Below are 14,434 nucleotides of genomic sequence, written 5' to 3'. Positions count from 1 at the left end.
TGTTGTTGTTGTTATTGTTATTAAAATTATAGAGTGAAGGAAGAAATTCTCTTGTTGTTTTTGTTTTTGTTTTTGTTTTTTTTTTTTTTTTTTTTTTTTTTTCATTGGGTCTTTTTGAAAATGTAATATTATATGCATTTTTTTAATACATTTTTCTTTTTTTTTTTTTTTTTTTGGGGGACAAATGGTTTATGGAAAGAACTTTTTTTATTCAAGGGGGGGAAAAAGGGTTAGTAACTGCCCTAAACACCCACAATTTTTTCCCCCAATTTGGGTTTAGTACCAAAAAAAAATAAATAAAAAAAAACTTATTTCATAGGGGTCTTACTGTATCTATCATGAAATAATTGATCCTTTCATAAGTTAATTTTTAAGTCAATACTATTTTTGTCACTTTTTTATTAATATAAAATTAAAAAATAATTTTTTTTTCTTTATATTTTTTTTTGTTGGTGTATTAATAATTTCTCCACAATGATGTGTGCTTCTAAAAAAAGCCTCATATATTTTTATAATTTAAAAATATTTATATTATTTTTTTTATATTTAATATTATTATAAATATTTATATATTTTTTTTCTAAAAATGGAATCACAAAAATAGCATGAGATCAATAGCAATTATAAAAAAAAAAAAAAAAAAAAAATTTAAAAAAAAAATATTTAAAAATTTTCTTTACAAAACTTAATCTTCTTCACTATTAGTGGGCAATAACTCAATAGTTATTCTATTTTTATTATCCAAATTTATCTGAATTGAAAAAATAAAAAAAATAAAAAATAAAAAAAAAATAAAATTATTTTTTTTATATTAATTTGTAAGAAACAAAAATAGCAGATTTCATATTGAATTTTTACGTTTTTTTGTTTTATCTATTTTTGGTTGTTATTTTGTCTTTTTGTTGTTGAGTTTTAATATAGAAAAAAAAAAAAATGGAAAATGAAAAATTACAATAAAAAAAAAAAAAATTTAAGTTTTTGTGTGTTTGTGTGAAGTGACTGTCGTACTGTAATGTAACACTATATTTATTTTAATTTATCCGTTGGCTATTGTAATTCCAATACCCATATTTCGGTATCAATTAAATTGTTTGTATTATGATTAATATTATTATGAAAATATTTTTTATATAGCTCTAAAAATTTTTTATAATTCATTTTTTGTTGTTCTCTTGGAATGTTGATATTGTATGGTTCTAATAAATCGGATGTTGAGCTACTTGATGAACATAGTGAAATAAGGGATCCAATTGATGATGAGGATGACATATTAATATTTACATCGAATTGAATCATTTTACAGAAATCTTTATAACGAAGAGAATCTTGGTAATGGGTTCTATGAAAAATATCTATAAGCGGACTTGGAACTAATTGGTCAATATCATTTTCAGCTGCTTTGATAATCATATATCTTGTATATTCTCTCGAAAGACGAACATGTAGGGATTCGCCAATCGTATCTTGTAATCTATTGATAATACTATAAAATGAATAATTGTTCAATACCTTTTTCTCCAATTCTAATGCATGAATAATATTTGTTAATTTACAATCTGGAATTGATAAAAACATTGAATTTGATATTTTTTCTTGAGACATTGTTGCTGCTAATGATACTAAAGAAATACTATTATTAACTACACTGTTGTTTAGTTGTTGACTATTATTTACACTATTTACATTGTTATTATTGTTATAACTATGACTACTATAATTGTTACAAGTTGAAACTAAAGTTGAGGTTGAAGTAGAAGTACAATTATTATTACTTATATTGTTTGATAGTGGTGATGATGGTTGTGATGGTGGTTTATCAAAAAAGTTATTCTGATTAAAATCATCTTGAATACCTATATATATGGTGGTATTGTTTGAAAAATTATTCAAACTTTCATTTGAGTTTAATCTTTTTATTTTGGGTAAAAAATCACAATTATCGTTAATTTCTTCAATATATTCTCTCTTTCCTTGATATAAATTACTACCACTACTGGAGCTGCTGCTATTAAAGTCATCACTATTATTACTATTATTGCTATTATTAATATTTTCATCCTCATCACTATCTGACTCATCAAATGAGTGATTATCATCATCTTTTTCTTTATCCAGGAATTGTATATTTCGATGGTGGGATGATTGTGATGTTGGTGTTTGAAGCTGTTGTTGAAGTTGTTTTTGATGCTGTTCGATTAATAGACTGTAGTTATTATTATTAAAATTTGGATTATTGATATTTTTTAAATTTGGTTTATTTGTATGGAATAAACATTTGTTTAATGGTTTCTTACAGATATTCCCTCTATTTGTAATGGCTCCACATATTGGGCCCTGTTTCTTTATTATAAGTGGTTGTTGTTGTAATAAAATAAGTTGGGAAGTTGACTGGGTTGGTGAGGATGAGGATGATGAAAGTTGTTGCTGTTGTAAAATTTGTTGAGTGAAATCGATTGAACAATCATTCCATGGATCTTCCTTTGGATCACGTAAACACCAATACCCAAAACCATATACTTCTTTGCCTGATTTAAAAATTCGATGTTGGTGAGATAAACAATTTGTTATACTATTTCGATCGGGAATTAGGTTTTGATTTAAATTTAATAGTATTTTGTGTGATGAAATAAAATTATGAATATCAATGGTTTGAACATATCTATCCTCTTCCTCGTTATTTGTATCTTTGTTATTTGATAATACATAAATTATAATTTTAAGATAATCTTTTAATTCTGGTGTTTCTTTTAATTTTACTGGGGTGCCTCTTTTACATAATAAACACAAACAATTGGACGGAACTATATCAATTGAACCACCTGTCGAAACTGTTACCTTATTACCATGCAAATGATTATTATTTGAATTGCTATTATTGTTATAACTATTCATATTAATATTATTGGCGTTATGAATATGATTATGATTATTGCTGTTGTTGATATTTGTATTACTTTTATTATTTACAATCGAACTTGAGTGAAATGGACAAATAGAAGTTTTTTGACAAATGTTACCACGATGTGTGATTGCACCACAAATTGGACCAGTATTGCCTCTTGATTTCGAAACTTGGTTTGCTTGTTGCTGTTTTTGATCCCAAGGGCTGTCATATGGATCCACTAATGCCCAATAACCAATACCATATTTTATTTTACCAGACTTGAATATTTTATGTTTATGAGATAAGCAATTGGTAATACTATCCTTATCCATTACAATACCGTCGTTAAAATTTAATAGTTTTTTATGGGTGATTATAAATGTGTTGATATCTTTAGTTTGTACAAATTGGTATTGTTTTTCATTCTCTTCCTCGTCATCTTCATCATCACTGTCATCTGCATGAAGTTTATCATATTCTTTCTTTTGTTTTTTGGCTAAAATGTAAATAATGGTACGAAGAAAATCTTTTAGTTCTGGTATATATTCTTTGGTCAAAATTTTTGGACATCCTCTTCTGCATAATATGCATCTATTACATCCAATATTTGATGTTGTAGTAGTGGTGGTAGTTGTTACTATTATATTATTATTGTTACTTATATTACTAATGTTATTGATATTATTATTTATATTATTATTATTATTATTTAAATTATAGTTGTTTTTAAATGATTTGGTTTTACTACTCATTTTATTTAAATATTAATATAAACCAATAATATAAAAAAATATTTAATAAACTAGATATATTTTAACTATATTAATTTATTTGTTTATATACAATTAAAAAATAAATAATAAAATAAAATATTAAAAATAAAAATATATAAAAAATTTTATTAAAAATTAAAATTATATAATAATAAAAAAAAAATTTTATTAAATTTATCTTGGTGTGTGTTTTTGTGTGTGTGCTTGAGTGTTTGAGTGTGAGTTTTGTGTGTGTGTGTGTATGTGTGTGAATGTGTGTTTGGGTGTTTGTGTGGGTGCTTATATATGTGTATGTGTATGTATGTATTTGTTTAAAAATAATGAATATATGTAAATAATATTTATTTGGTTTATAAATGGTAAAAAGAGTTTATGAGACCCTAATGAGTTTTTTCAAGAAAGTTTGATAAAAAATCTTTATCATTTGGTCTTTTGGAAAAATTTGAATTGTTTGAGTGCTGGGATAGAAAATAAATAAAAAACACAAAAACAAATATAACCACTCTGGATTTACAAAAGCTAGTTGTTGTGTTTTTGATAAAATGAAATTTTATTTTAATGTCATTTTATAAATAATCATTTTTAACTTTAACTACCCATAAGGAGGTGGTTGATAAATAAATATTAAAAAAAATATATTTTGGTAAAAAATTAAATAAAAAATTTTAAAATTTTTTTTTTTTTTTAGATTTTTTTTTAATTAAAAAAAATTTTAAATTATAAAATAATAATTAATCAAATTTTACTCTTTTTTAGTAAAAGAAATATTTTTTTTAAATTTTTGTGGTTTTTAAAATTTTTTATTTTTTTTTTATTTTTTATTTATTTTTTTTATTTTTTTTTTTGTTTTGCTTTTAATGCAACAATAGTATCATCAGTGATTAATCCTTTTCAAATAAACCATGTATGCTTACTTATTGGTTGGTAAGACATAGTTAAAGTTTACATTAGTTGGAAACTGGGCAAATGGCATCAGAGCAAGATCCAGCATAGAGACCGTCCATTCTTTGACCAAAGTTTGTTAATGCAGCATAGTTTTTATGGTAATCACCAGCTTTGATTTGGTATTGTTCTCTTGGATACCATTTGATAAAGCATACGTCAATACCAGATTGGAATGATTGAACATTGTTACGGAATTCGTCAGGTAATTGGACATAACCATCAGTTTTATTGTATACATACAATGAACCTTCAAAGTCCCAATGGCCATAGATCTTTACAATTGGGTCATGGATAACACTTGGATCATTACCATAACTACCGGTAGCCATACCTCCATTATTACCAGAACCAGAAGTAGAACCAGAGCCACCACAAGAGCAATCACCAGCAGCAGATACAAATTTATTACCAGTAAAAGCAGAGAGTAATAAGGTACAGATAATTAAAATTAAAGAATATTTAACAAACATTTTTTACTTTATTTTTATTTTTTAATTATTAATGAGTATTATTATAATTATGATAATTGATTTTATTTATTGAATATTAAATTGGAATTTGAAATGACTTAATATTTTTTTTTTTCAAACTATTTATAGTTTTTTAAACACTATTGAACACTCAAAAAAATTTTAAAGATCTCAATTAAATTACTTTATTTAATTACATTGCGTTTGCTTTCGCTGAAATTTCAACATATAAATAATATTTTTTTTTGTTTTAAATTTATTTTTACTATGTAAAGAATAAGTTTAAGATATCTATATTTTTCAACGGTTCTTTCGGTTTTTAAATACATTATATTTATTCTAGAGCATTATTTGTATTTTTATAAAATAATAAAAATAATGATATAAAATAAATAATATTTTAATTTTAATTTTTTAAAATTAAATTAATTTTAAAAAAGGAAATTTTAATTTTAATATTAATTTTTACAAATCTTTGAAACTATAAAAATATAAAAATATTTAAAATTAAAAAAAATATAACATCATCATGGTCATATTTTGAAATATATTATCATAAATTTAAATAAAATAAAATATTTTAAAAAAAAAAAAAAAATATTATATTAATATAATATTTTAAAGGGATTAAATTGAATGAGGTTTATTATTTACTCTAAATTAATAATGTCAGTGACCATCACAGTTGAAATTAGAAAAATTAGATAATATTTGTATATAATATTAATTTTTTTTAGAGATTAAAAATTATCATTGGCGTATTCATTTTTCGATTTTTTTAACAAAAATTATCTTTTTTTTAGTTTTTTTTTAAAAAAATTATTCATTTTTATTTATTTTATAAAATTTGCTGATTCATCCAAAATAACAGCAGAAACATGCACATCACAATTTTTTTAATTAATTTTCTATTTTTTTTAATAAACATTTTTTTTTTTTTTTTAAATTTTTTTAAATTTTTTTCAATTTTATTTTTTATAAATAATATGTTTATTTTTTACCATTTTCCTTTTTATTATATATAGTTCTTCATGATATAATTTAGTATCTAATTTTTTTTACAATTGATAAAATAGTATTGAATAGACTTGGTAATAATTCGCTAAATTGTGCTTTTGAATAAATTTGAACAAATTCCAGATGATCCAAAAAACGATAAACGATAACGATAATTTTTAATCACTATATATCAAATTTAATAGAGTTATACTTTTACTCACCTCTTGTTCGGTTTGTTGATTATTTTCCCATTTGAAACCAATATATGTACTTTCTTTACATATTTCAGCTGAAAGTTCTGTAGAAGCAGTTATTTCACTCAGTGCCTTCAACTTTTAATGGTAAAACAGTGACCAAACATGGTGGAGCAGCTGTAATAATGTATATGATTAATATTAATATAATAAAGCCAATATTTCAAAATGAAATATAAATTATTTTTTAAAACAAAAAAAAAATTAAGTTTAATAAAAACAGTAGTAATTACTCCAGGGACGGGTTCCAAGGATTAAAAGATATTTTATAATTTTTTTTTAATTTTTATTAAAATTTTTTAGTTTGATACTGGGCAAATGGCATCGGAGCAAGATCCAGCATAGAGACCGTCCATTCTTTGACCAAAGTTTGTTAATGCAGCATAGTTTTTATGGTAATCACCAGCTTTGATTTGATATTGTTCTCTTGGATACCATTTGATAAAGCATACATCAATACCAGATTGGAATGATTGAACATTGTTACGGAATTCGCCAGGTAATTGGACATAACCATCAGTTTTATTGTATACATACAATGAACCTTCAAAGTCCCAATGGCCATAGATCTTTACAATTGGGTCGTGGATAACACTTGGATCATTACCATAACTACCGGTAGCCATACCTCCATTATTACCAGAACCAGAAGTAGAACCAGAGCCACCACAAGAACAATCACCAGCAGCAGATACAAACTTATTACCAGAAAAAGCAGAGAGTAATAAGGTACAGATAATTAAAACTAAAGAATATTTGACAAACATTTTTTACTTTATTTTTATTTTTTAATTATTAATGAGTATTATTATAATTATGTTAATTGATTTTATTTATTGAATATTTAATTGGAATTTGGAATGACTTAATATTTTTTTTTCAAACTATTTATAGTTTTTTAAAGTCTATGGAGCACTTTACAAAATTTAAAGATCTCAATTAAATTACTTTATTTAATTACATTGCGTTTGCTTTCGCTGAAATTTCAACATATAAATAATATTTTTTTTTGTTTTAAATTTATTTTTACTATGTAAAGAATAAGTTTAAGATATCTATATTTTTCAACGGTTCTTTCGGTTTTTAAATACATTATATTTATTTTAGAGAATTATTTGTGTTTTTATAAAATAATAAAAATAATGATATAAAATAAAAAATATTTTAATTTTAATTTTTTAAAATTAAATTAATTTTAAAAAAGGAAATTTTAATTTTAATTTTTACAAATCTTAAATACTATTAAAATATAAAAATTTATAAAAAATTTATAAAAATCATCATAGTCATATTTTGAAATATATTATCAAAAATTTAAATAAAAAAATAAATATTTTAAAAAATAAAAAATATGAGCATTGTTTGAATTGAATAGAAAAAAAAAAAAAATTATTGAAATAAATTTAAAATAAATAAAACAAACCTTTCTATGCACTGTATTAAATCAATAATGAATAAAATGAGCAAATATTGAATATTTAAACTTTCATGCCCAAGTATTCAAATATCAATCTTTTTTTTTTTTTTTTTAATCTCCTTTCCAATAATTCATATCTTGCTATATCTGGATTTTTCAGAAAAAAAAAAAGGCACAATTAATTTATGTCGATGAAAACAATTTTAGTAGGGTATTTTGCAGGTAAAATGAAATTTTTTTTTTTTTTTATTTTAATGTAAAAAGTTTTACTATTTATATTTTCATAATGGGGCACACTAAGTTTTTTTTTTCGTAAAGCTAAAACATTATATATTTTTTAATTTAATTTTATTAAAAAATAGTTTTAATTATGAATAATGGTTTATTATTTAAACAATTTTTTTTCATTTTTTAATTTTTAAAGAAATACATCCATTTAAAAAAACAAATATTTAATAAAATAAAAAATAAAAATGAAATTATTACTCACTCTCCTTGTAATTTTACTTACTTTCTCTGCTTTTGTTTCAGCAGAAGAGGCTTACTTTGCATTTAAGACACATGGAAGCAAACATGACTTTGTATTCAAATTAACAGACCTAAACAAAATTGAAATGGCAAGAGACATTTTATCAGGAAGTATGTGCTAGAATAATAATTTTATTATAAGGTTCATTAATATTAACAAAAACAATACTTCTATTATTAAAAGAGGAAACTGAAAATACTCACGTAATGGGAAGAATTAAACTCAAAGGAAAAGATTATAACCCACGTATGTATTTTTTTATTCAAAAAAATAAAATAGGGATATATTATTTAACTTTTTTTTTTTTACTTTAATATTTTTTTTTTAGATTACAGCTTCCATTTAGATCCAGATCAAACTTCTTTTTTCAAATTTGCTATTGAAGTTTGTGATGCTACCCTTCAATATGCTGAAGAAAATATTGATGAGGTTGGTGGTGGTATGTTAAAAAAATATAAAATTTGAAATTTTTTTCTTAATGCGCTTATTAATTTTTTTTATTTTTTAAAACATATAGCTTTCTTACCAGGTAATATATTCTGCCCATGGTCAAGTCAATTAACCAAAGAAGTTAAAATTAAATAAAGATTATTATCTAAACTCTAATGATATGATAACTCCCAAAGGAGAATTTAAAAATTAAAAATTTAATAAAAAAAATATAATTTACATTTTTTATTATTTAATCTTTTTTCTGCTTTTTTTACATTTCATAGAAATATTTAATTCTTTATTTAAAATATAATTTTTTAAACTTTATTTTACTATGAAAAGAATTAATTAAAGATATCTTTATTTTATAACCGTTCGTCTCGGTTTTTAAAAATATAATATTAACTCTAGTTCAGTATTTGTATTTTAGTTTAATTTATTATTTTTAATAAAAAAAAATTAAAAAGGAAATTATAATTTACAAATCTTTAAAAAAAAATAAAAATAAAAAAAAATAAAATAAAAACAAAAATGTTTTTATAAAAAATTTAAAAAATTTATATTTATATAATTTTTAATATTATACAGCGAGATGACAATATAAAGCATTTCTATATTTGCTGCAGCTAACAGCATTGGTGACACCAATAACTAATAATAAAGCTAATAAGAGTGGTAATAATTTCATATTTATATATATATATTTTAAAATTGAATTTGATAAAAAAATTTGTAAAAAAAAAGATGAAAAAAAATTATCTTTTATAAAAAACAAAAAAAAAAAAAAAAAAAAAAAAAAGTATTAATACCAAATGAAATTAAAATGAATGTAAAAATTTAAAAAAAATAAAAAATTTATTATTGCAATCTTGAGGAATAAAACCCAAATCCCGCCTGGTTAATTCAAATACAACCGACTTTTAAAATAATAAACAATTTCAAAAAAAACCATCAAAAAATTAAGAGTAAAAAAAATTTCGAAATTGCAGATATTTTATTTTTTAAAATTTTATTTTTTTTAAATTTTTTTTTATTTTTTAATTTTTTTTTTTTAAAAACCATTTTGGTTGTTTAATGCAAAAACCAATATGGGTTAATTGTTTAATATTATCCAGCTTAGTTTGAAACAGGGCAGATGACATCAGAGCAAGATCCAGCATAGAGACCGTCCATTCTTTGACCAAAGTTTGTTAATGCAGCATAGTTTTTATGGTAATCACCAGCTTTGATTTGGTATTGTTCTCTTGGATACCATTTGATAAAGCATACATCAATACCAGATTGGAATGATTGAACATTGTTACGGAATTCGTCAGGTAATTGGACATAACCATCAGTTTTATTGTATACATACAATGAACCTTCAAAGTCCCAATGGCCATAGATCTTTACAATTGGGTCGTGGATAACACTTGGATCATTACCATAACTACCGGTAGCCATACCTCCATTATTACCAGAACCAGAAGTAGAACCAGAGCCACCACAAGAGCAATCACCAGCAGATACAAAGCTATTACCAGAAAAAGCAGAGAGTAACAAGGTACAGATAATTAAAACTAAAGAATATTTGACAAACATTTTTTACTTTGATAATTTTATAATTTTATTTGTATTATTATATTTATTTTTTTAATAAAACAGTTGAATTTGGAATGACTTTAAAATTTTTTTTTCAAACTATTTATAGTTTTTTAAAAACTATGACCAACACTCTAATTTTAATAGATTTAATGATTAAGTTTTAAAGATCCATTTTAGAATCATATTTTCCCACATTATACACAAATATTTAATTTAAATTATATTTTTTTAATTTATTTTTACTATGAAAAGAATTAATTAAAGATATCTTTATTTTATAACCGTTCGTTTCGGTTTTTAAACATATAATATTAACTCTAGAGCATTATTTGTATACATTAAATTAAAATATTTTAATTTTAATTTTTTTTTTTATTTAAAATTTTAAAAAGGAAATTTTAATTTTTACAAATCTATAAAACTAAAAAAAAAAAATTATTTTTATTTTTATTTTTATTATTTTTTTATATTAATATTATATATTTACATTTCCAATAAATTTAATTTTAGTTTTTATGAAAAAAAATATAACTATATTTTTTATTACATGAAAATACTTGGAATAATTGTTTAATTGTTTAGTTGTTTAATTATTATCTCTCTAAAAAAAAAAAAAAAAAAAACATTTAAAATTTTTTTTTTTTTAATTTTTATTTTTTTTTATTTTTATTTTTTTTTTTTAACAAAAGATTATAATATATTAAAAGATTTATTAAAAAACAAAACATATGATCATTATTAATAATCTTTAAATAAAATTTATGGATATATTATTTTTTAATGTTTATCGAAATGTTTATTTAAATAATCTCATAATAAATTATCTTCCTCAAATTGGGAAACAATATAAGAGATACGAAGAGTTAAACTCAATTTCAATACTTTTATCAATAGAATCTCAAAATAAAAAAAAAATTGTTAACAGTAATAATAACATCAACAATAATAACATCAACAATAATAATATTAACATCAAAAAAAATATTTCTACAAATAACAATAACAACAATTATAATAATAATGGTAATAGCAATTTAATAGATTTATTAAAATATAAAATTAAAAGAGGAGATCATCTTTTGTTTGATAACTCCACATTAAAGATTGTTGACTTTATAACCAGATATATTGGTGATGATCAAGAGTTTTATAGATGTCTGTCTACGTATTACAAAGATCAACTTATTTACCTGCCTCACTTGTTAGAAACGATATGTAGATTTAATAATTTATCAGCTTTAAAGGAGTTTACTAAAGATGGCGACTACAAGGTGTCAAAGAGTGCATTGGACTATGCTATTCAAGTGGGTGATTTTAAAATTATGGATTTTTTGTTTCAAAACCGTACTGAAGGGTATACTGAAGAGGCGATATTACAAAATATATTTTTCAACTATTTAGATTCAAAGATATGCACAGTTTTCGCAAGATATGCAATCGATGTAATGAAAATAGACCTAATCAAGTGTAACCCCATAGGTGTTCATTGCTACTATTTATGTAAAGATCCGGTTGTTATCGATAAAATATACAAATCCAATAAAATAACTTTCGAATACCAAGACCTATTCCTTTATTTTCCTCTTCCAAAAAACAACACCCTTGAAGAACTGCTCCATCTCTTGAAATCATTTCTTTTAATTTTAAAAAGATATGTGTATATTGAACAACAAGAAGAAACCCAACAACCTCAGCATCAACCCGAAGAAGATGAAGAAAATATCTTTGATGATTTTGATCAAGATTCAGCATTTGATTTAGTTGAAAGACCCCCAATAGAAGAAATAGAAAATGAATTAAATGAATTAGAATTTTCAAGTGATGAATTAAATGGTAATATTTTAGAATTTGACTGTAGAGACAATAGAGTTTATCGATTGCTATATTGGTATTGTCATTTATTAATTCCATATGGTATTATTCAAGAGGGTTGCGAGTTGGTTTACCATTTTATATTAAAATACCAAACTGTAAAAGAAAATGAAGAAAGCGAATATAGTAACCAAAGTAAACAGATACTAGAACTAACTGGAAGTGACAGTAACTCAGGTTCAATTTCAATGCTATTATATTCATTATGTATAGAGTATGCCAACTATAGAGTTATAAAAGAATTTAAAAACTTTGGTATTACAATTATTAAAGAAAACATACCAGTTATAGAAATTACAAGTATATTTAAATATTGCAACGATAGGGCCGAAATAGGAAACTTTATAAATTATTATTACAGTTTAAATCAAGTTAATGAAATTAATAGTTTAAATATCTTTTATAAAATTTTAAAAATAAATGATTTTAATCTAATTAAAGAATGCTTCAGTAAATTGGTCTCACAACTTTTAATAGAAAACCAACAACAACAACAAATAGAAATACACCTATTTGAATATATAGAGTCTAAACAATTAATTGATTATTTTTATAATTATGGCAATTGTAACCCCAACATATCATTAGAATTTAATAAGGAATCATTAATAAAAAGAAACAGAACTGATCTTTTAGAGTATTTTAGGCTATTAGTAAAAAATAATAAAAAAGATAGTAACCAAATAAACACAACTAAAGAAGATGATAAAAAATTTAACAATAATGAAAACAAAGAAATAGTAAACAGTTTATTTTCAAATAATGAAAATAGTAATAGCTTTACAAACATAAATACTTGCAACAATACAAATATAATAGATAATAACAATAACCCAATATACTTAATTAAAAATAAGAAATATGACGATTTTATTCAGATAATTAATCAAAACAAAATTGAACATATAAGAAATTCAAAAATATATAGAGCAATTGGTAAAAGATCAATCATAAAAATATTAGAGGGGTTCCTATCTGTAGTGTTATCCGAGTTGGAAAAATACAATTTAGAAAATCAAAAGATTATACAAGATAATAATAATAATAATAATAATAATAATAATAATAATAATAATAATAATAATAATAATAATAATAATAATAATAATAATGAAAAAATAATAATAGAAATTAAAAATAATATATTTATACTTTTACAATCAACAATTAAAGCAAGTTTATTATGCAACCTAAAGTTTATTGTAGAAAAATTTCCTCAAATATTATTTGGTTTATTTGAAAGGGGTGAATTAAATAAACTATTGTTTCAAGCAATACAAAATGATGATATTAATTTAACAATGTTCCTTTATAGGGAAGCTAAAGTTCAACCTCAGAAAGCTGAGATAGAAGGATTAATTGGTGCTTCAACACTGTCACATCAGCAACAAAATCAACAACAAAATCAACAACAGCAGCAACAACAACAACAATCCTCAGCACTCCCCAAACAAATAACACCCAGAATGTTAATGTTTATTATCAAAAAACTAATACCAAATATAGATTTACCCTTTGAATGTAAAAGAGTATTATTTAATATGTTTCCTTATTATTATTACAACAAATAAAAATTAATAAAAAATAAAAAATATATTTAAATAAATTATAAAAAATATTAATATTTAATATTTTATAATGATTACTCACTCACATCTCACTCACTTCCAATAGTTATCATTTACATAGGCATTTAAAATTTAATAAAATTATTTATAATTTCTATGTAATGTAGGGGGTGTGGTTTATGTGTGTGTATGTGCACTTTGTTTTATGTTTTTTCCTAATTATATACCTATTTGATAAATGTATACACTAAAAATCCCTAATTTTTAAAATAGTTTAATTATCTACTATTAATTAATTAATTAATTTAAAAAAAAATTATAATATAATGAGTCGACCGAGAATCAAATTCTAATAAAGAAAAAGAAAATTGTATTATACTATTGTCATCTTCATTATAACAAGGGTGAAAAATGGAAAAGTGGTCCGTGGGAATGAGATAATTATTAAATAGAGTAAAAATAGCAATTTTTTATTATTTTTTAAATAAAATCAAAAATGTGTGTTTTATTATTTTTTTTTGTGAAATTCTTAAAAGAAGTCATGCTTTTAAGGGTTATTCTAATTTTAGAGGATGTATTATTTAATAAAAAACTAATACACTCACACACACCCTAAAATCAAATAAACCACTACAACACATCACCCCAAAAAATAAATATAATTTTATATATAAATAATAACAATTACCCCCCACTTTTTTTAAAAA

The 14,434-nt window shown here is 22.3% G+C and overlaps 5 protein-coding genes across 5 annotated transcripts; 2 read left to right on the top strand and 3 right to left on the bottom strand.

Moving 5' to 3' along the window:
- Positions 1–980: 980 nt before the first annotated feature.
- Positions 981–3,636, bottom strand: DICPUDRAFT_99781 (uncharacterized protein; the record flags this gene model as incomplete). The annotated part of the gene is made up of 1 exon (XM_003293813.1): positions 981–3,636. One exon carries the CDS (start codon positions 3,634–3,636, stop codon positions 1,048–1,050), a length of 2,589 nt encoding a protein of 862 aa, XP_003293861.1. The 3' UTR covers positions 981–1,047.
- A 796-nt stretch (positions 3,637–4,432) lies between these two features.
- On the bottom strand, positions 4,433–7,092 carry DICPUDRAFT_51178 (uncharacterized protein; the record flags this gene model as incomplete). The annotated part of the gene is made up of 2 exons (XM_003293812.1): positions 4,433–4,933; positions 7,032–7,092. 2 exons carry the CDS (start codon positions 7,090–7,092, stop codon positions 4,605–4,607), a joined length of 390 nt encoding a protein of 129 aa, XP_003293860.1. The 3' UTR covers positions 4,433–4,604.
- Positions 7,093–8,215: 1,123 nt separating this feature from the next.
- DICPUDRAFT_42628 (uncharacterized protein) lies at positions 8,216–8,856 on the top strand (the record flags this gene model as incomplete). The annotated part of the gene is made up of 4 exons (XM_003293818.1): positions 8,216–8,381; positions 8,455–8,517; positions 8,600–8,710; positions 8,789–8,856. The coding sequence occupies 4 exons, from the start codon at positions 8,216–8,218 to the stop codon at positions 8,854–8,856; spliced, it is 408 nt and encodes a 135-aa protein (XP_003293866.1).
- Positions 8,857–9,819: 963 nt separating this feature from the next.
- Positions 9,820–10,284, bottom strand: DICPUDRAFT_90414 (uncharacterized protein; the record flags this gene model as incomplete). Its single annotated transcript, XM_003293811.1, has 2 exons — positions 9,820–10,148; positions 10,203–10,284. 2 exons carry the CDS (start codon positions 10,282–10,284, stop codon positions 9,820–9,822), a joined length of 411 nt encoding a protein of 136 aa, XP_003293859.1.
- Positions 10,285–11,048: 764 nt separating this feature from the next.
- DICPUDRAFT_158777 (uncharacterized protein) lies at positions 11,049–14,163 on the top strand (the record flags this gene model as incomplete). Its single annotated transcript, XM_003293817.1, has 3 exons — positions 11,049–12,459; positions 13,123–13,688; positions 14,059–14,163. 3 exons carry the CDS (start codon positions 11,049–11,051, stop codon positions 14,161–14,163), a joined length of 2,082 nt encoding a protein of 693 aa, XP_003293865.1.
- Between the last annotated feature and the right edge of the window lie 271 nt (positions 14,164–14,434).

The sequence above is a fragment of the Dictyostelium purpureum genome (genome assembly GCF_000190715.1).
Source record: "Dictyostelium purpureum unplaced genomic scaffold DICPUscaffold_474, whole genome shotgun sequence".
Classification (NCBI taxonomy): Eukaryota; Evosea; class Eumycetozoa; order Dictyosteliales; family Dictyosteliaceae; genus Dictyostelium; species Dictyostelium purpureum.
The sequence above is the reverse complement of the archived record's forward strand: the minus strand, read 5'-3'. Positions and strand labels throughout refer to the sequence as shown.